The 21880-nt window shown below is 48.2% G+C and overlaps 1 protein-coding gene across 3 annotated transcripts in view; it reads left to right on the top strand.

Moving 5' to 3' along the window:
- The window catches only part of PARP4 (poly(ADP-ribose) polymerase family member 4), a 45215-nt gene that overhangs the window by 6978 nt on the left and 16357 nt on the right, over positions 1–21880 (top strand). For 2 of the 3 annotated variants that reach the window (XM_032972842.2, XM_076074687.1), the window contains exons 2-23: positions 178–338; positions 933–1119; positions 1908–2007; positions 2704–2788; positions 3295–3420; positions 3918–4079; positions 5104–5241; positions 6288–6470; positions 6871–6939; positions 8561–8724; positions 9605–9742; positions 12487–12585; positions 13288–13474; positions 14574–14718; positions 15094–15242; positions 15918–16049; positions 16279–16365; positions 18068–18232; positions 19194–19231; positions 20705–20786; positions 21115–21252; positions 21680–21866. In XM_032972842.2, coding sequence (XP_032828733.2) covers positions 213–338; positions 933–1119; positions 1908–2007; positions 2704–2788; positions 3295–3420; positions 3918–4079; positions 5104–5241; positions 6288–6470; positions 6871–6939; positions 8561–8724; positions 9605–9742; positions 12487–12585; positions 13288–13474; positions 14574–14718; positions 15094–15242; positions 15918–16049; positions 16279–16365; positions 18068–18232; positions 19194–19231; positions 20705–20786; positions 21115–21252; positions 21680–21866 — 2887 coding nt within the window. In that variant the 5' untranslated portion in view covers positions 178–212. Of the gene's footprint in view, positions 1–177; positions 339–932; positions 1120–1907; positions 2008–2703; positions 2789–3294; positions 3421–3917; positions 4080–5103; positions 5242–6287; positions 6471–6870; positions 6940–8293; positions 8430–8560; positions 8725–9604; positions 9743–12486; positions 12586–13287; positions 13475–14573; positions 14719–15093; positions 15243–15917; positions 16050–16278; positions 16366–18067; positions 18233–19193; positions 19232–20704; positions 20787–21114; positions 21253–21679; positions 21867–21880 lie in introns of those variants that run through there. The other variant, XM_032972845.2, reaches the window with a different exon arrangement.

Below are 21880 nucleotides of genomic sequence, written 5' to 3'. Positions count from 1 at the left end.
CCGAAAATCCCATGGCACACCTGGGGATTTTCCACAGCACACCGATTGCGAAGCATTGCTCTAGATTGAAATTCCAGTGTGCACCTAATATCAGCACCTTTTCCCCAATCCTTATATATCTCAGGCCTTCCATCTCTTCATGTGCACGTGCCCCCCCCCCCCCCCCCTTGTGTGCAGAGAGGCCGTGAGCGTGCGCTTGGCGTCACAGCACCATGGGCTTGTTTTCGGCCTGCTTCATCGTACTGGATCTTCCCTCATGGCCCCGACGTCAGCGGCTACAGCTCAAGGAGCAACTCACCGCCCATGGCGCAATCATCTCGCACGCTGTCACCTCCCACGTGAGCGCCGGGCCTTGATGGAAAGATTGTTGTATAGTACAACGTCGCATATCCGACCGTCACCTCTCAGCCCTGGCCAATTATGCATCTTGGCCAGACGTCTTGTAGGAAGTCATATTCTATAGATGTTCACAGATCAGGCCTTTTTGCATTCTTAATCGTGCACACATTTTCACACTTCTAATGTACATGGATGCATTTTGATAAGTTTAAAAGTAGTTTTCACTTTTTTAATAACAAAAATAATATATTCTCCTGGTATCCAATTAGTGTTGTGAAGTCGGTAATGAAAGATACGTCTTTGCAGGCGGTTTCAAGTGGTAAGCCTCATGTGGCTATGGGCCGTGTGAAATGAGATCGCAGGTCATATCTTTATCTAGGCCCACAGGCTGCAACTTTCTGACTCCTGCTAAAAACGATCTGCTAGAAGTGAACGTTCTTCTTTGTAGCCCCACTGCTGCATCAAACGGTCGAGTTTGCAATCACTCCTTGTCCCTCTTCACTCACGAGACTTCGGAGTCACTTAGAAGCATGCTTCCGCATGAGACACATGCGTGTAATGCGCGTTGGTGATTGATAATCCCTGTCCCGTAGTGCACGCATCTGGTGGTGTCGGCAGAAGGGGCTGGCTCTCCCTCGCGCTTGAAGCTGGCAGCCAAGCACGGCGTGCGAGTCGTGTGCCCGGAGTTCCTGGATCGGTGCTTCGCGACAGGACAGCTCTTAGAGCCGGCGCTCGCCGACGATCCTGCCGACAACAACAACATCGCCGTCGGCAATGAAGGTCGGTGTCGGTGATTGTAAAGAAGCCACAGTAAAACCCTCTTCTCGAGAGCGTTTTCAAGAACGTAACCCTCGCGAATGCAAAAACCTTTTTCATCGGGGAAAAATGGGGTTACGTCCCTCGTACGAGTGGGGGGGGGGGGGCGAATCGTAAATGTTTCGTAACAACGGCTATATAAATGAATAATAATGATAAAGAACAATGTGTTTTTTTAATTACCTTTGATGATGATGGTTTGGCGACGATAGAGATGATGGTGGTGGTGGTGGTAGTGATGGTGAGGAATTCAGGAGGATGACTCCTCGGGAGATGGATAACGCCACACAGCTGTTATGAGGACAAAAAGGGCAGCCGAGGCCTCGTGCCGAATCTTCGCAGACAGTTTCAAATGTAACAACATTCTGCACGCACCTCCCTGGTGCCGGTGGTCTAGCACTATGTACACTCGTGAATGCTGGAGTCCGGCGGGTCGGAAATAAGAAATTAGTGTTTATTTAGTAACTCGCAAATATGCCAAACACGCAAATCCAGAACTCGCGCATAGCAGGGGTTTACTGTATTTATTAATACAGTAATTAAAACACTCGGGCATTTTCCAGTTGGCTTTTTTACACCGCTGTACAGCTATCTTGAATATCACAGCCATGTGTTTCCGCTGATAATTGTGTTTGTTCCTTGCATTTTGATTCAGAATGTTGTTCTGGCAGTGCTTGTAATGCATATTATTGTTATTCTTTTACAAATTTAGATTTTTTTTCCTTCCCCTTACCATTACCTCTCCCAAACAGAACGAGAAAATGGTGTCGTAACTAGTGCTATCCGTACCAAAACACGAGATCACAAACGAGGACCGCCAGCAGAGGAAACATTTGAGCTCAACAAAGTCAAGTAAGCCACACGTTCTGAATTAAACTGAGAAACGTGTAACTTTTGTTCCTCATTGGCTGATATAGGAATTTACTTCGAATGTACTTTCTACAAATTGACTTTATAAACCCACGTTGAAACTTGTAATGTGACAACAAGAGATCGTCACAGTTTCATTGATTAACATCAGTTCTTACGCTCGCAATGCAAGCATTTAAACATTTAAACATGCTTGAAAAAATCGATTGTTTGGAAATGTATGCTTAATTCTATGCTAATGGAACGAATACTACAGATTGCACATTCATAAAAGACCGGAGAAAATGACACAGAATTTGAGACAGACATTACGATTTAAGAGTACAATTGAAAACACAATTGATACTTGAATTGTGATGTTTAATCGAGTCGCGGAGTGGGGGATTATCACAAGCCGAGTTCACGATATTTTTCTGGAAAAAAATATTGTTCAATATTACAAACACAAAATACATTGTGTCTATATTTCTGCTAATGCTGTCCCTTAAATTGTATTTAAAGTAGAAGTTCATGATTCACATTATGCAATACTCTTTAAGTCATGTTGGCATCAACCCTGTGGTGTAAACGTGGATATACAATACTCATTTTGCAGTATTACAATAGTCGTACTAGCGCGTAGTCTTAGCGTGTTGTCTGAGTTGGAGTTTTGTAATGAATAGTGAATACGGTATGCAGGCTTTGGGTTGATGATGATGAGGACATCAACCGGCCCGCTTTCCCAGAGGAGTTTGAGATGGTGCGATCTGCAATTTTCTGTAAGGTAGGTGTTGTGACAGAGATTATAGAGCACACATTACTTTTTGCACTTTTTTGTCAATTATCTTCCACTTTTGCTATCAGTGTCATGTTCTCATGATATAAAGATTTTTGTTTTTGCAACTCACAGAAAATGGAGTAACATAATCCCACGTTTGAGAATGGCCTCTGAAAGATAACATCACAATATTTTTTTCTGAGGCCCCTTCAATTACCTTCTCACATGCCCTGCTTCATGAACGTGTATTGAAAGAACCAAAGAGTATTGCATAGCAGTTAAAGTACTTTGCCGAACTTAAACCAACCTTAACTGAATGGGTTTTTGTGCAGTCCCAAGTGACCAGGCTGAAACCTTCAAGTCGCTCTACTTTCTTTAAACACAGGCGGCTGAATCCGAGATTCGCCCTTCTCGCACGCCAAGCCACCCGACTGCCACTACGAATTTGCATTCTATGTTTGTGCAATCGTGAACGATGTCAACGCTGACGTTTTGACATTCTGCTCTCAAAGACGAGTGAGAAGGAGCAGACGAAGGAGCAGTATTGGGCGGTCGTAGAAGTTCAAGCAGCTCCACACTCCAGCGGCCTCGTCTTCCGTGTTGCTGCCTACCACGCCACCTGCAAGAACTCCGACAAGGTCAGGTTCTCTTGCACGTCGTTCATAAACTAGGGCATGCTGCCGTGTGATGGTTTCATGGTTGATACATCCGCAGGATCAATCCGGACGACTGCGGGATTCGAACCGGGAACCTCTGCAACAAGTGGCGAACGCACTGGAGTGTTTTTTGTTTGCATTCTGACCACAAGTATTGTGGTTAATGCAGACATGATTCTTTGTAAAAAGGTTTCAGTTTTGTTGCCAGAAAAAAGGGGAAAACCCTATTCTTATATGGTGGTTTTCCGTTATATTGTTTGCATAATACACACATAGTGTCAAATGAAAATAAAGAAATAACATCACATGTTGTAAATGCTTTACTCTGGTTATAAACGGAAATAAATAATATTTACTGGGGCACCCCATCCCTTATTTATCCAGATAATTCGAGGACATGCTTGTACCTATTTGAACCTGAAGGTACTTTGCCTTTGGTGAACCCAGAAACCAGAGTCAACTGTGACGTCTGTGCACAGGTGACCAGCAGACTGACGAAAGTGCGGATGGCTGGGAGTGGACGGGAGGCCGAGGTGTTTTTGGGCCACGCCTGCGAGGTCCTCACAGGAGAGCGGTGCGGCATGGTCAAGGTGGATCAGCTTCCCGGCGACCTCCAACTCGGCTCTCGCTTGTTCCAACAGGTGCTTGGGGGTTCAATGGGACAGTCAGGAGGTTAACAGTCGATTGTTAAAGCAGAGGTGGGGAACTTACAGCATCGGCTCGATCCGGCTCATGATTTAATTTCACACGGACCACTTCATTTTGTACAGCCCACGGCCACTCGGGGCCTACCACTGTGAAACAACGGCCCGTAAACATAATTTATCCATCACCGTAAGCATCTTAGTTACACTTATCAGGTGCTAAACGAGAATATTTTCGACTGATAAAACACCTGGTCATTGTTGCGGTCACCCTTCCTAAAGATTGTAACCACTTGGGCATCCTTCCATTACTGTGGAACTCGTCTTGTGGACCAGATGGTTGTAATTGACATGCACACCACCACCACCACATACTGAAACACCTCTTCTTACACATTTACAACTTCACACAGTTAAATATACCCAATAAAGTGAAGATACACCTAACACGTGTACTTTAGCGGCCAATATTATGATTTTTAACACATTTTTTGGGTCATATATTTTAAATGATGTATAATACTGGCAACTGCCTGATGATGCTGATTGTTCCTATCAGTGAAACGACGTACTTATTTCAATGTTGTGAGATTGCTCTTCAACGTACCGGTGATTCTGCGAAAAAAGCAATAAATTGTCACGTTTGTTCACGTGGCAGCTTTATCTATTTGCTGTGTCACGTGGAGTATGGTTTTACGACACACGTTTTATTTACGTCATCTGAGCCAAAAATCTAATATCAATGGAAGAGAGACTTGGGGAAAGTGTTATTAGTGAGCATCTATTAGAGCCGGCATAGCACATGAGAGGGCGGTGTTGTTAATTTTCTGTGCAACAAAACACTTTTTTACGGATTTGACCCCACAAAGGGTGACGCGTGCCGTAGAGAAGGGGAGGGATGCTAAGTCAGTTGTTGGTTTCTCTCAAGTGGCTTCACGTGGTGCATTGAGGCATTAGGTGCGTCAATCCTGTTCACATCTTTATATATATTTTATTTGTTTGTCCCCACTGATGATGACAGGCACAGACGGAGATCTCCATGGCGAATTTTCACCTGTCCAAGGAGGTCGGCCGTTTTGTGTCGACCGTATGGTCCGAGGCCTTGGGGCATCTCTCCCAGATCCTTCAAGTGCCCATATTGCTGATCGAGCCTAAGCAGGTAAAGCGGAAACCACCATAACATTCACAGCACAGGTGTTTTCCAAATGCGATGGCACCACAACTGCAGTCGGGTGACTTTTTCCTTTTTTCCACTGGCGCATTAGAGCCACGCCATCGTGGGGCCCTTGCGGTACGGGTGGTTTTCCACTGGTTATTTTCCGTGCCGCCGAGTCACAAACCATGAAATGTGGCTAAGGCATCTGAATCTGGTTCAGGATCAAACAAAGCCAGGGTTCGCAATTTCATCGTACTCGTTCATTGTGCGTGACATAAGTAGCGCGGTTCGGGCTCGGCAGTGGGAAAAATCATCTGTGCCTCTAGAGCCATGCCAGGCTGGCTCGTTACAATCCCAGCACAGCTCGGTTGTACAGTAAAAAAAGAAGGTATTTGATAAGTTGTGGATTATTTTAAGGTTGAGTGTGGGATAAACTCGGCTGCGGTGGCAGCTGGATACCTCTAGTTGGCAGTACAGCAAGTACTTTGCCGATTGTATCTTTACAGCGTTTTTCTCCTTTAAAATACTCGGATAAACATTTTTTAAAAGGATATCTTTTTTTGTTGGAAATGATTGACCATAAATAAATCTTTCTTGCCAAATGACTGGAGTGTTTCTACACCCACATGGGCATTCTTGATAGGCCTTCACCACACTTCGTTTTCAACTCTCCTTACAAAGCTGCATAATTGTAGATAACAATTTTAAGGCCTTCAAACTAATGCTGAAAGGAGGGTTATGCATTAGGTTTGTCCGTGTGTCACGGGAGGTCACAATAACTCCCGTAAAGATGATGCAGAATTAAACATTTTTTTTAAGTGTAAAGTTGTGTTGCTATTAGGGATGGGTTCCACAGCAACAGGTTGCATACGACATCGGTGTTCACGAACGTACGGCTTCCTGAGCTGCTGGCGAGAGACGCGGTTGTAATGATTACTAATTAAATACATCCAAGAACAAAACAAATGTTGAAAAGCTGTTGCTTTATCCCATGCGTATGCATGAATTGTCTTCGTTTCCCCATGTCTTATTGTCAAAATAAAATATAGGTCACCAAAGCAGAAGCTATACTGCTGCAGCTGAAGAAGGCAGTGCTGAGCAAAGATGTACATGATGAAGGTGCATTGGAGAGACTGTCAAACGAGTTTTACAAGATCATCCCTCAGAAACACGTGGCTGTTTGTCCACTTACAGGCATGGCCAGTATCTCAGCAAAACTTGACCTTTGCCAGGTGAGTGAGCAAGCAGTGTCGCCGCATGTATTTTTATTTTTATTTGGAGAATCTGCCGTCGTGTACTAGTTATAACGCTGGACTTGCAATCGAGAAGCGTCGCCGGTTCGATCTTCCCAGCATGGCAGTTGAAACAGTGGCCAAGTTTCTTAAATCTTACTGACTCTGCGCAATCAAGGGTCTAAATGGGAATGCCACAGTCAGTCAACTGGTGGTTTGGGTGCGGTGAAGTGTCTGTACTCCCCCTTGATGACCAGCCAGCGAGAAAGAGTAGGCCAAAATACTCTGGAGGGGGGCCCTCTAGAGCTTTCTGCAGTGGAGGCCTTTTCCTGATTATCTGGTTGATTAGAAGCCTAATGTCGATGAACATTCTCACTTGCCTGATGTTTCATCCTGGCAGCTGATCCGCGACGTTGTGGATGCGAACGAGGCGACGAGGAATAAAAACACGGGCGGAGACGATAGCTCGGTGAGTGTGAGTGAGCGAGGAGTGGCGACACATTTTATCATTATTATTATTTTTGTCACCAGCCACAGACATTTGGGGGTGGTCTGGACGTGGATGTAGTGCTATAGGGTCACTTGACTAGGCGGCGGATGGGCTTAAATTTTTGTTAATTAAAAGACAAGAATATTAGCAATTCTTCGCTCATAAGTACACACACTTTTCTTCCACACCACCAGGTGCAACCTCTCAAGTGAGGTATTGCTTGCCTTCCCCCCCCTCCCCCCAGTGTGTTCCGTCTGCCAACTACTCTGGCTTCAGGCCTGCTTCCACTTTCCCCTCAGCAGGCACAATCCTACTGCTCTTGATCTTGTGTAGCAGCCTACTCTCCTCGATGTTGCTGCATTGGACCCATCCCAGGAGATTGGCGTGCGGTGTCTCTCCACGCTCATCCCCCGCTGTCGTTGATTCGTCACAGGAGGCAGATGCTGCTCCATCGCCCAACGTCACCGCACCCCATTTATGAAGGCTGCGTTGATCGTGCCTGGGCCTTGAGAGCCTTGTTTAGTGCATGGAGCTTGAATCTCCAATGTCATGCACACCTCTTCTTGCAAATCCAGTGTTTCTCACATCTGGACTCAGAAGGCTGTGTGGGTGAACACACTTTCAGTGATATTCAGTCCGCTTTGTGTTAAAAAAAAAATTCCCCCTCATTCACTCATACTCGGTCACCATTCAGATCTTCCTTTTTAACCTCTTTTTAATGAATCATCCATACGAGTTGTTCTCACATCACAATTGACACGTATTTTTTACATCAAACCGAACCACTGGTCCCTTTCACTTCTCAACAAGAATGTGTTACACTGCATCTTTAAAATGCATATCTCACAACTTGTCATAACGTGATACACATGTCGGCAGTACTCACAATAGCAACTTGGCTTTTCACACCGGCGTGCTCCTCGACTGAGCCTTGCCTAAATTTTCCGCCTTTATATCCTGATGTCTTTCTCGCTGGAATGACACGCACACCCCACACAATGCATCTTCCACTTTTCACACTCTTCTCCTCAAGTTGGAAAAGCATGGCCACTTGCCATAAACCAAACACCAACCATTAACTCCCCGTTTTTGTAATATGTACAATTGCGCTGAAGTTGCATGAGTGAAAATAATTCACTCCCCTTGTTTCCGTTGTGTTTGGTGGAAATCCCCTTCCACGACGTACAATCTCAGCTCCACAACGTCGTGTGCCAGGTGTGGCCTGTTTTGCTTCGTAATAATTATTTGGGGGTGCAGCTATCGGACGATAGGACAATGGACGTTCAATCAATAATTTTGCCGGTTTGATCTCCCAGGGTGGCAGTTGAAACAATGGCCAAGTTTCTTAAATTCCCCCCCGTCCCATCTCTGTGGGAACACCACAGTGAGTCACTCGGCAGGTCGTGTGTGGTGGAGTAAAGTCTCCACACTCTCCCTTTCTTCCAAGGTGACTGCTCAGCATGCATGGGGTAAGCCAATAAAACTCTCGAGATGCCCTCTGTAGAGCCCTGCAGTGGAATACCCGACTCTGTTGATGATCCGTTCGATCATAAGCCTAATAATTATTAACATTCCACGTGCTAACGTTTCATCCCGGCAGATGAGAAAAGAAAATTTGGCTTTGAAAAAGCTGACGGCGTCGTCACACAGCGCCACGACGCTGGCGCAGTTCACTGCCCTGCGCTGCTCCCTGCTCCACCTGGAGCCCAACTCCAGTGACTTCAACAGCATCCGCAATCAGCTGCTCCAGTCCAGCCACGGGAGGTCAGTGGCAGCACAAAAGGAACGAGGACTCACAGAGAGAGCCGTGATGAGGCTCGGGTTGACCGGATGCGGCGATATATGTTCTATGATATAAGGTCCTTGATAACTGCTTTGTTTTGCAAAATATTGTTATTTAATAATGTTTAAAAAAATCTTATTTCCTACTGCTACTGCCTTTGTGTTGGTGGTTTGCATCATGTCAGATGTTACACTGCACGATTTGGGCTTCTTCAGGATGCAAATTCAGTTCCTCAAGAACCTCTTGAATTGAGGAACTAAATTGGGTCCACTGGCCTGAGCTCCGTTGAATTATCTTCCTGATCTAGAGTAGGGTTGAGCCTCTATCATGCTTGGGTATGTGGTCAACATTCACAACAGATGTTGTGTACAGCGATGTACATTGATAACGTGCTGTGGGCAGTCAAGGACAATGCAGCACAATCCGCTGTTGTACTTTACTGCTGTGCTCCCACATCTATGCTCTTAACCTTCACCAACCCAGACTGTCCAGTGTGGTTGAATAACCCCCAGCGACCCGCACTGAGTGTGCTTGCCCTCGCCCAACAGTGGATTGACAACAGGGCTCTACGTGTACATTATCGGTTATTCTAGTAAATATTTACCAGGTAAGGCCCACTGAGCTATATAGCTCAGCGAAGTGGCTTATCACGTGGAAATCTATAGCAGCCAAAAAACTCTAAATGCACGTTTATAAATGTTGGGGGGAAAATCGGAGGATATGCAAATTCCAAATATACAGCAGGCTTCGGGGTCTGGATCGAACCCACGACCTCCTGTATACCTGGCGAGGTAGTTAACATCTTACCACCGTAGCGTGGCACTTTCTGGATGCTCTCTCTGCCGTGCCATGTCTGGACAGACTCGATGGTTTCAAGATCCTGAAGATTTTTCGTGTGGATCGCCCCGCGGAGATCGGGCAGTTCCGCTCAGAGGTCGGGAACACGCGTTCCTTGTTCCACGCCTTCGCTCCGCGCAGCCTGCTCGGCATCCTGTCCAGGTGAGGGGCGATTTGACGGGATCGTCATCACCATCATCGGCATCGTAATTTATGTCATTGGCATTTTCACTTTCGCTCATCAACAGCTTTGTCAGCATAATCGTGATTGTTTGCATAGTGACGATTGTCAAATTCTTGGTCACGTGCAGCATCGTCGTCAGAAATGTATATCGTCACATCATCTTCTGCTTCATCAGCTTAATCATTATCATTTGCATCATCATCTCCAGCATCTCCGGCAGAAATATCGTCGTTATCACCTGTTTCTTCAGCTTTTTCATAGCAGCAGCATCCTCATCATCAGCAATAGAATAATTAACTCTCTCTTCAGCATCAGCTGCATCATCATCAAGGGCATCAGTATTATCATTCAGATTAATATCTGCAGCATCATAAGCATCATCTACACCAAAATCATCTGCAGCATCAGCATCATCAGCCGAAGCAGCAACAGAATTTGTATTATGACCATCATTTGCGGCATCTCCAGGGTCATCGTCACCATAATATTTAACATCTTTATCACCTGCAGCATTATAATAATAATTACCATGGTATAGTTTTTAAAATTATCATAATTTTACTCAAAGCCATTACAACCTCTCAAAAATGAACATACTCTTTTGTTATAGTAATAGGTTTTTACCCTTTTATCTGGCACAAAAACTGACACCTTTATACAAGGGATCATGTTTGCAATAACCACAACACAAGTAGTCAAAATGCAAACAAAACAGACAACTCTGATAATATGCAATGTCCTTGAATTTGATTGGACCACACCCGAGACGGCTTTTCTTAGAGCCCAGTCTCCACTGGTGTTGCTGCGATTGCCTTTAACTTTAGCATCCATCAAAGAAGCCGATCTTGCTATGATTGATATACCAGTCATTAGAAAAGTCCACTTAGCTCCAAGTCCTCCGATGTAACATTAACTTATCTCTTCTCTAGCTCGGAGCATACCCATTTAGCTTTCTCTAGCAAATGCACACAAACAGACACAATATAAAGATTCCCCATTTAGCCTTGAACAGACTTGTGGCATGTGCTATTAGCGATCAAAGACAAAGATCCCCCGTATAGCCTTAACAGACTCTTGGGGCAAGTGCTCTTAGCCAACACTTATAAAGGCCGGCACAGTACACGAGGGTGTGGGTGGCCAGCAGCATGCCCGGCCGCCTTTGTCTCCTTAGTGGCAATGTTTGCACATCGCACCAGCTACTTATTTGAGGCTGAGTCAACCTAGAGAAGACCCAGGACCGGTTCAGGTAATCGTCACCGGTGTTGGCTGTGAGCGGGAATCACACTCGGGTTGCAAGGGTTCGTAGAGCAGCGTGCTCATCGCTGCCGCTCCCCGCTACAATACGGCTATTGGCGAGCACACACACAAACACATAGACAAAGATCCCCCGTATAGCCTTAACAGACTGTAGGGGCAAGTGCTGTTAGCAAGCACCTATGAAGGCCGGCACGGCACACGAGGGGGTGGGTGGCCAGCACCACGCCCGGCCGCCTTTGTCTCCCTAGCGGCAATATTTACACATCGCACCAAGTGTCGACCTAGGGGAGGCCCAGGACCGGTTCAGATGATCGTCACTGGTGTTCGCCGTGAGCGGGAATCGAATCCGGGTCGCCAGGTTCGTAGCGCAGTGCGCTAACCGCTACACTACCGATCCCCATACAATACGGCTGTTGGCAAGCACCCATACAAACATCCACACGAACACTCACACACTCACATAAACACTCACACAAGCACACACACACACAAACACACTCACACATAAACAACAACAACCGCCATTCACGACTAAGTGGCGGTGACGTCACCACGACGCTTGTGCCAGGCCATGTGCACCCTGAGGCCACGTGAAGTGTCGAACGCCCGTTGGCAGGAGGTCACGGGGCAGACCCAAGTGCCATAGGTCGACTGACTAAGATAACTGGCTGATGAACCACCTGTGCCCCCTACTGTGCCAACCTGCTGTGCTTTAGCCACCCGGCGCTCCGCTCGTTGTTGTGAGCGTTGCTCCTCCGCCCTCCGTTGTTGTTGGAGGGCGACTGCCTCCAACTGCCCAGTAGCATCCTTCACGAGCCTCCTCCACAGAGGCCGATCTTGACACCGCTGTTACCAGTCATCGGCAAGTCCACTCAGCTCCACGTCCTCCTGTACCACATTACTCCATCTCTTCTCTAGCCCGTGCCGCGCCCGTTTAGCCCCCTCGATCCGGCCGAACAAAAGCTGTTTCGGCATGCGGTGGCTGGGCATGCGGGCTACATGACCCAGCCAACGCAGCCTTGCCTGCCGGAGGAGCTTACCGATGGGATCTTGCCCAGATCTTTCAAAGATTTGTGAGCTCCTCACACAATCCAGCCTGGTTCAACCCAGGATGGATCGTAGGCAGGCTAACCGGCGAAGATGTTCCATTATGGGGGTCCACTTTTCGCAAGCGTAGAGAAGGGAGGGAATGACCGTGGCCGAGAAGACCTGAAGCTTAGTGCAGAGCGACAGACTAGGTAGCTTCCACACAGCGTTACGCAACCGATGAAAAGATATTGCCGCTCGACTGATTCGGAGTGAGACCTCTGCTATTAAACTGGAGCAAACACACTCACACAAACACACAAACACACAAACACACACAAACACACCAACACAAACACACACACTCACAAACACACCCACACACTCACATAACCTGTAGTTATTAATTCACCTCCTTGTATCTCTACATTTGTTCAAGGGGCCTGCTGCTGCCCAAGACGGTGGTGGGGGAGTTTGGAGTGGAGCGCACGGACATTGGCATGCTGGGATGTGGCATTTACTTCAGTGACTCCATAAGGTGCTGCCCGTATATGGTGTTGATTAGTCATGGACCGTTCTCCCTTCCACTCTTCTTCCCTCACGATTCGGTGAATGAATCGATCTGTTTATTGCTCCTGTGGTGCGTGGAGGATGTCTAGTGACTACAGAGGTTCGCGGAATTTGTTGCATGAATGGCTGCAGCCTTTTGTAATTTTGGTGACCTCCCTCACTAATCATGCTTTCTTGTGTGCAAGTACGTTGGACTTCTTTCACACCTTACGTAGCCAACCGTGCTATTCAGAGGTGCGGGGGGGGGGTACATAGCCAACCGTTCTTGAGTTCTCCCCAGGTTAAACAAGCGTAACTCTTGATTGCGGAATTATTGAATAAATGAGCACATAAAAAATTGCATATTGTCTGCGTGGACAAAATTCCACACGAGACTGCATGTTTTTTTTGCACAGGAGTTCAAGCCACTGATGACACCTTGTGTGACGTGACGCCGAAAGCACAATCGGAACAAATTTGCCACAAAGACAAGCGGTAGTGAAGCGATCGATCTGTTCCGAATGGAATAATCGTTCCAGTGGTCGCTACGTGTGTGGTGTTGGTCGTGACGACGACGACGACGACGACGGCGGCGGCGGCGGCGGCGGCGGCGCTGCCCTCTGAATGAATTAACGCGAAGGGGTAACGATGGCGGCGTCTTCCCCGCGTGCCCGTGTCTCCCCGCTCGCAGCACGAGCGTGAAGTACGCTCGGCGCGCCGCAGCTCGAGACGGTGGCCGCGTGCTCGCCGTGTGCGACGTGGCGCTGGGCCGCTGCCACTTGGTGCGCCGCCGCGACCGCTCGCTCGCCGCGCCTCCGCAGGGCCACGACAGCCTGCACGGCGTGCGCGCCACCCCGGGCACCGCCTCCGAGTTTGAGGTGAGGGATGGACGCGGCGTTGGCGAGAGGGCAACGCTGCCTCGCGGCTGTTTGCGGTCGTGCCGCGTAGCGCCCCCCGGGGTGTGCTTTCGGGGTTGTCGCGCGCGTCGAAAGTCGCGGCGTCCCGACGTCTCGCTCGTGCTGGGAGCTTCTTCGGGAGCTGCCAGCGAGTGCAGCGGACAGTCGGACATTGGTGTGGAACAACACGTGCATGGTACATCCCAAAAACACCCAAAAACACGAGAGAGGTGGCAGAGTACCCTGTTTACGCTGGTGCATTCAGCCGTGTGGGTAAGCTCCCTTGAACCAGATAAACATCTAAAATTGAAAACCAAAAACTAGACCTCCACGCTGCAGATTCCAATCCCTTGTTTGCCACAATTGCTTGACTCTACCCACGTGAACTCAAACGTGTCATAAAGTAATACAATTACGTTATCAAAATCGATGACGATTCCTACGTCTGTAAACCCATTGTACATGAACAACTATTACAAACAAGTGGTGCGATGTCATCAATATGTATCCAGAAGAGAGCACATTGATGACATCACACCACCGATTTAAGGCCCAAGACTGGAGGGACATTTTCATATTTCTGGAAACTGTCTTATAATGCTGGCTGTGTAACTACCATGGAAAGTCGTGCCAGATGATTAAATGTTATGAATTGGTCTCCAACACACCGTTGTTGCTGAAGCAGTAATAAACTGCAACGTTTGTTTTCATGACAACTTTATTAATTGAATGTTCCGTGTGGAGGAGGGTGTACAACACACAAATTTGCGCGATCTGACCAAAACCAAAAATCTATTGGGAATCATGAAATTGGTTGCGAAGGCTTTTGGGTTCAATTGGACTATTACGCTTTCATATCCTAAATTATAAATGTTTCATGTCTGTGTTTTTATTTTATCTGCGGGCCACCCTCCCCCCAACACGACCTGGGATAATCGAGAGTTGGCTGTATTTCGAACGGGCACAAGTGAATGTTTGAATGCGTGAGCCGCAGCGAACTTCGTGCTGTCATCGTGGTCTCAGGGCATTGGCGGCTAAAGTGGCGACAACCGTTTCTCCCGCTGCGTGTCTGCGTGCGCAGGACGACGAGTTTGTGATTTACGATCCCCGGCAGCAGAAGCTCCGCTACATCGTTCAGTTTTGCCTGGAATCTGACGTGGTGAAAGAGGAGGAGAACTCGGACGCTGAAGAGTTTTATGAAGCCCCAGAAACCCCTGCCGATGAGAGTGAGCACTATGTGTTTACTACGCGGTGGCTTGAGATGCGGTCGTATTTAAAAGCTCTATGAATCTAAATTGTGTTGTGTTGGTGTCAGGTGTGTGGTTAGCGGTGTCTGTGTGGTGAGTGGTATCAGGTGAGTTATGAGTTGTGTCAGGTGAGTGGTGTCAGCGTCTTGAGTTTTTATCACATTTAGACACATTTATATCAATGTAGATATAAACCCGCATTATACCATGATTGGGTTTAATGTAGAATTTCCATCAACGGCTCGGGGCCATCAACTTATGTGAGTGCCGCCCCATGGTCAAGTGCACAGGGAAGACACTTAATTCTTACTGGGTTTTTTTTTTTTTTTTGCATTTTGCTCATCCCAATGTCAGGAATTCTTCCTGAGCCCAACATCCCGGAGTTGCTGCCTGAGCAAGGAGAACCGAAGCAGAGGCTGAGCGGGTTACACTCGGGAGTGGGGTCGCCCGTGCCTCTCAAGGCCGTGCACGTGCGGGCAAACATCCTCGATTTTACCGCCCAGGTGAGACGGGGAGGAGGGGGTTCAGAGCGGCCAAAGAGATTAGAAAACGCATTCAAATCAAAGGTCTCCGATGTATTTATTTGGGCAGTACCCCGTGGGGTTGTTGTTTGGCGTCACGTCCCGACATTTCCCTGCGCCTGCTGGGAGCATCTTCAGGAGCTGAATTCACCAGCGTAGACTTCCTTAAGAAGCTCTCACCACGTGGAGCGAAGCGTCGGATGTCGTGTACTGGACATCTGTGAAAAAAAATGCTTTACAGCTCATCGGATTCCTCTGAAAAAGTTTATGTTCTGATTCTGTGCCAAATAATGCACAGAGTACAGCCCGAAAATACACGGGAGCGCTGTACAGCACAACTAGCAGTAGGTTCAAGGAAAAGAAAAAGTAAACACGGACCCCTCTTATCGTTTCTTGACCATCCACGTTTGTGTTTGTTGATCACCTGCACACAGACTTGACGCTTTCCTCTCCTCAAGGGGCTCAGCAAATCCGGGATTGTCTCCTCGCTCACACTGCTCGTTGCTGTTGCCGCAAATTCCCTCATCACCGGTCGCTTGCCTCTGGCTGTAGCGTAGCGATGCCCACGGGACGCTGCTCTAGTGGGCCACTCTCTGAATTCCCACAAAGTTGTCTTCATTTGAGCGACCGCACCCCCCCCCCCCCACCCCCACCCAGGTGGTGGTGATGCAGGAGTACGACAATGACAGCACGGAGCCCATCGAGGCCAAGTACACCTTCCCACTTGACGAGATGGCGGCTGTGTGCAGCTTCGAGGCCTTCATCAACGGCAAGCACATCGTGGGGCAGGTGCGGCGCTGCCCTTTGGGCCTCTCGCGCCCTCGCGGGCGGCTTCGGTGCACAGCGTCGCCTTCCGGGACGGTGACGCCTGCTCACCGCGCTGTTGCCTTCCTGCTTGTCGGTGGTTCCTCACTGCGCCTCTGAGTCACTCTCTCTTCGAGAGTGAGTGAATACCGTGCACGTTACAAGCTTAAATTATTATGATGACTGCACTCGCTCTATATGCCTTTTCTTTCAGGTGAAGGAAAAAGAGACCGCCCACCAGCAGTACCGCAATGCAGTGAGCCAGGGCCATGGGGCCTATCTCATGGACCAGGAGTCCCCGGTGAATATAACACGCACCACACTCCATGGTCACGGAAAACACGCGGCACACGTCGGTGCCTCGACATCACACCGAGTTGCCGAACCGCTGCTTGCTCAGGTCAGATAAATGTGTCGTGAGTCCAACTGAGTTGCAGACGTTGTCTTTGGGAGCAACACTATTTATTACATCAACTCAACGCAACATAACGTAACCTACACTCGGGTGTTGAACGCCCATCTAACCACGCTACGGCAAAACTAGACACGGTCCCGCTATCCTGGCCCGGGCCACGAGCTGGGTCCCGGACCGCGTGGCTAGAGGCTTCTTCAACCCGATGTGGATCTTCACTCACCAACAGTCAAGAACCCCGAGCCCCACACGGGGCCCCCGTTATATCGGCCCGGGCTGGGGCTGGCTCTGCCTCTCGCCTCGCCCACCTTCTAGATCTCTCGAGCTCTTTCTTGAAGGCTCCCGAGAGCTCCTCTATGCCACGTGACCACCCAGCGGCCCCTGTCCACCAGTGGCCCCCCTCCAATATCATCCGGTCACATGTCGGCAGGTCAACCGGCGTATCGTGCCCCAGCGTAACCCTGGCTGGCTGACACTCTCTCTCGCTCCCTCACCGGGAGCCCGCACCGCACACCGTACGTGGTGCCTCTGCGCTAACCAGCGCTCACCCAAGCCCCGCTCGGGCTGGTATTATGCCCAGTAACCGGGCTGCACATAATGACAACACATTAGCCGCCGTGGCCTTGCAAGCCCGGCACCACACAGTGACATTCACAGTCACTACAAATGTGTTTGTTATGACCAGATCACCCAGAAAATGCGACCGATCTCGTCAGAAGTGAAGCTAGGGTTGCACCTGCTTGGATAGTGCTTGGATGGGTGGCCACCATGCAATGCAACAGGTGCTGGAAGCTTCTGCGAGGCTACGTTGTCAGCAGACGAGGGCCTAGTGCAGCAAAATCGGGGTGCCACGGTGACGAGATGTTAACTACCTCGCTTGGTATACAGGAGGTCCTGGGTTAAATGCTGACCCTGACGCCTGCATATATGGAGTTTGCATGTTCTCCCCGTGGTCGTGTGGATTTTTCTCCGGGTCCTCCGGTTTTTCCTTCCACATTTAGAATCAACATGCGTTTATAGTATTTGGTTGCTATACCTTTCCACGCGATAAGCCACTTCGTTGAGCTATCATTTGTGGCCAGGTCGCTGATGAAAAAGAGCTTTACAGCTCAGTGGGCCTTGCCTGGTAAAATACAATTTTTTTTGTTTTTGTTTTTATAGTTTAAAGCCATTGCTGATTTAAGAACTTATTGGCTCACAGGGAAATTTTAAATAAACTTAACTGAGCTGTATTGTACCATGCTCCATTATCTATACTCCTTGGCTTCACCCACCCACACTGCCCATCATTACACAACCCCTACGACCCGCATGTTGCGACGATTGACAAAAGGGCCGTATGTGTACATCGATACAATTGCAGACAATAACAGGGTTGTTTATACTCTGTCACTGAGAGGGAATGAGGATCTCGACGTTGTGGCCGACCGGCCCTGGTCAGGGGGTCAGGTCGTCCCTGTGAATCTCAAAAAAACAGTCGAGGAGGAAGCGAATATCGGAGGCCCGGCCGTACTCGGAGAGAGACGAGGAAAGAGAGCGGAGGGACTGACGGTTGACCCGATGTCCTCCCCGCCCACCTCCGCCGTGGCAGGACGTGTTTGTGGTCAGCGTGGGGAACCTGCCGCCGGCGTGCCGCGTGCTCATCAAGGTCACCTACGTGTGCGAGCTCGCCGCCGAAGGGGCCGCCGTCCGCTTCCGGCTGCCGGGGAACCTGGCGCCGTGGCAACAGCGGCTCGCCACCGGCGACGTCACTCAGGTGCAGCAGCAGTAGCAACGACAACTACAAACAGCCACCATTCGTCACCTAGGTGGCGGTGACGTCACCGCGGAGCTTGTGCCAGGCTAGGTACACTTGTGCCATGCAAGTGCAGCTCACGCGCGCACACGCACTGTGGAGGCAGCGAGAGCGGATCGCATAAATGTTGCGAAACTCCCCGTAGGTGTTGATTAGTTGCTTGGCTCGCCACAAGTCAATACAGTAAAAAAATATGGGCTCCTCCTGTCAGGATGGGATAGAGTGTTTCCCCCTCGCACACGTGGGTTTTCTCCGGGTGCTCTGGTTTTCTCCCACATGTAAACACTCATTAATTGGCTGATAATGCCGCCTCATCGAATGTCTTGCCTTCCCGCTCGTCTGTGGTTCATCCTCGCACCTCTTGAGTCGTTGTTTCTCTTGGTGAGTGAGTGAATACTGTGCAGTGGCACGTTATAAGTTGAAATTATTATTTTATAATACAACGATATTTATAAAACGGATACAATTATCGCGACTAGTATATCATACTATGCATCATGGTATCGCCATATCACGCCAACCCTACTGACTTAAAATTCTTATGTTTAGCTGTCGCAATAACAGCAGAAGTATTCCCAGTGCCGGATTATCCTAGTAGCAAAAGTATCTACATGCGTTCAAGCTATCAATTCCGGTTCAGTGATTCTGCACTTGCTCTGTTACTATAGTACTATACTGCCATCAACTTTTATACACGACTGGGTGTTTAAGGTTAGCGATTTGCCGTATTATCTGGCTGTATAGCAAGTGAAAAAATACAATTACTTCACTATGCCAGTTAAAAATGTTTTTTAATAGTTATTCTTTATTTTTTCATTTAGAGCATATGCTACAGGCCCCGCACTAGCTTAATCCAGCACTGAGTATTCCCTGGACGTGAAATGTCATGTAAGTTACGAGTGCGGCGCGTTTCCTCCTCCAGGAAACGGTGGAGACGCTGGCGGTGGCAAAGCACTCTGGGTACGAACGGCCTCCATCCGCGAGATACAACGGCCAACATTACCACTTGCACAGCAGCGTCAACACCATGCACTTGTTGTACACACAGGTAGTCCTCGACTTACGAGCAATAGGCTTACGAACAACGGACTTGCGAACATCCACGCTTCGGGTCTGTTCGATTTACAGACGGGTCCCAGGGACATAACCCGTTGGTAAGTCGAGGACTGCCTGTACTTAAAAACACACGAACCTCTTACTATCCTTTACGTAGGCCCACTCACATTGCTTATGCATAAATGGAACCGTTAGTAGGTGGAACTTGAAATCATGTTGGTGAATGAGAACCTTAATTGACAAATGATTCCTTTGTGAATTCTAACCAACTTGTTGCACAAATAACAAACATAAGAACTGGACCGGATTCATTATCGAACTAAAGTAACACAATGCAATGTTTGTTACATTTTAAAACAGATGTTTAATGGTGCCATCTTTTTGCATTCTTAAAACTTCAGCACAATCATCAGCTGCCATGGTTCATCCACTGTTGAATGAAATCCCACTCCATCGCCATTCCTCATGGTGCTGTGATGAAACTATTCATCTCACTCCTACGTAAAAACTCATCGCTTTCATTCCTTCACCAGTCTTATCCATCGGTCATAATTGCTTCCAGCGATGAGTGAAGTCCCGTTGTGCTATTAACTCCCTCGCCTGGCATGCAGGAGGTCATGGGTTCGATCCAGACCCTTGACGCATGTATATTTGGAGATTGCATGTTCTCCACGTCGTTGCGTGGATTTTTCTCCAGGTCCTCCGGGTTTTCCCTCCACATTTAGAAAAATTCGTTTAGAGTATTTGTTTGCTATAAATCTCTACATGATAAGCCACTTCGTTAAGCTATCATTTGTGATAGCCAGTTCGTTTCTGAGAAAGAGCTGTATAGCTCAGTGGGCCTTCCTTGGCAAGATAAAAATATATTCTTAGTTTTTTCGGTAAAGTCACGTTGAAGAGAAACAACAAAATAACAAAATATATATAAAACAATAAAAAAAATAAAAATTCTCTTCAACGTGACTTTACCGAAAAAACTAAGAATATGAATTACTGCAGTCACGAAAGCTTTAAATCAAAATTTAAGATAAAAATAGTTTAGTTTTTTTTGTTTTAGCAACCCGGGTTTCATTCCGCGCCATGGCTAACATCAATGGTGATTGGTTCGGAATCGGTCCTAGACTCCCCTTTCATGATCCACACTGACGAGCGTGGTGAGTATGGTCAATCAACATAAACACGATGAAGAAGGACCATCGCTCTAAACATCGCTTCTTGCATATTGTTATTATAAGGCGACACCCATAGTGTTAATGACGATTGTGATTGAGTTTATTATTTTTTAAATCTATAAATGGGTTTCCCTGTATACACCGTCCACGGGGACTTGGCTGCTGAATTTTAACGGCGCTGTGCGACCTGCGCTGGCTGCTACAGACGCTTGTCGGTGCAGGTGTCTGTGGAAATGCCGTACGAAATCATCAACGTTACCTCTCCCACGCACGCCATCCGCGTCAAGGTGAGCGCCACCCACAAAACCACCCACAAAACCACTGTGGACCACATTAACTTTAGAGCGTCCGATGAATGTATGTTTAATTTGTTGTCCTTCCCCGCACCTCTTGACTATTCACGGGTGGCTATGTATGGTGTTAAAGAAGTTCATCATATACGTATAAAGTTCAACATACATATAGATTGATGTATGAAGTTCAACGAACATGTATGTTGAACTTTCGCACCGTACGTAACCAACCTTCGACTAGTCCTCGGAGAATGACCACGTGAAATCCCCCGACTTAACACGGACACGACATTAACGCTCGCCATGTTGGCCTGTGGCTCAGCGTACGGCATGCAAGGCCGTGGTGGAGCTGGCGTCCAGCGACGACTCGCTGGGGTCGGAGTTCCAGCTGCTCGTGTTCCCGGCCCAGATCCACGAGCCGCGCATGTGGGTGGAGCAAAACCCCGAGACGGACAGCCAGGTGAGCGGCGATGCCCGAGAGCTCGTAGATCTTCTCCCCTGCCCAGGAAAGACCGTCCATCAAGTCTGTTGCGTTTCAGCCGTTCGTGGACAATGGGAAAGTGTTAATCTTGTGGGCGCTTTCCATCCGAAGCTGAAAGCGTTTATGCATTAGAATTAAAATCAAAAGTTTATTTGCCAACTGAAGCCCATTTGAGCTATGTAGATCTCTTTCGAGCGGGCTCGGCCGATAGCTCTGTGTGTTTGGAATGAGGGGGGCTCGATAGCGCTTGTTAACATGGTCCAACATATACCAAACTGCGTTAGAGAGTTGTGTTACCGTTCGGTATTTACTTTGTTGAAAATCGCCCATATTGATTAAAAGTGTTCCCAATTTAGAAACGCGCGTTGAAAGGCGTTGCACACCAGTCGCTTGTCACCCCAACAAGGCCTGCATCCTGACCTTCTACCCGGAGTTTGCACCGAGCCCCTCAGAAGGTGTGGACATCGTCCTGTGTCTCGACTGCTCGGCCTCGATGACAACGCAGCCATTAACCGACGCGAAGAGACTGGCCCTCTTCGCTCTCCGGCACCTCCCGCCCGGAAGCAGATTCAACGTGCTCAAGTTTGGCACGCGTAAGCGATCGATC

This window comes from Petromyzon marinus, chromosome 49 (assembly GCF_048934315.1).
Source record: "Petromyzon marinus isolate PM22_M1 ecotype Great Lakes invasive population chromosome 49, UKy_Petmar_22M1.pri1.0, whole genome shotgun sequence".
Lineage (NCBI taxonomy): Eukaryota > Metazoa > Chordata > Hyperoartia > Petromyzontiformes > Petromyzontidae > Petromyzon > Petromyzon marinus.
Note: the sequence above shows the minus strand (reverse complement) of the source record. Positions and strands in the feature narration are given on the sequence as shown.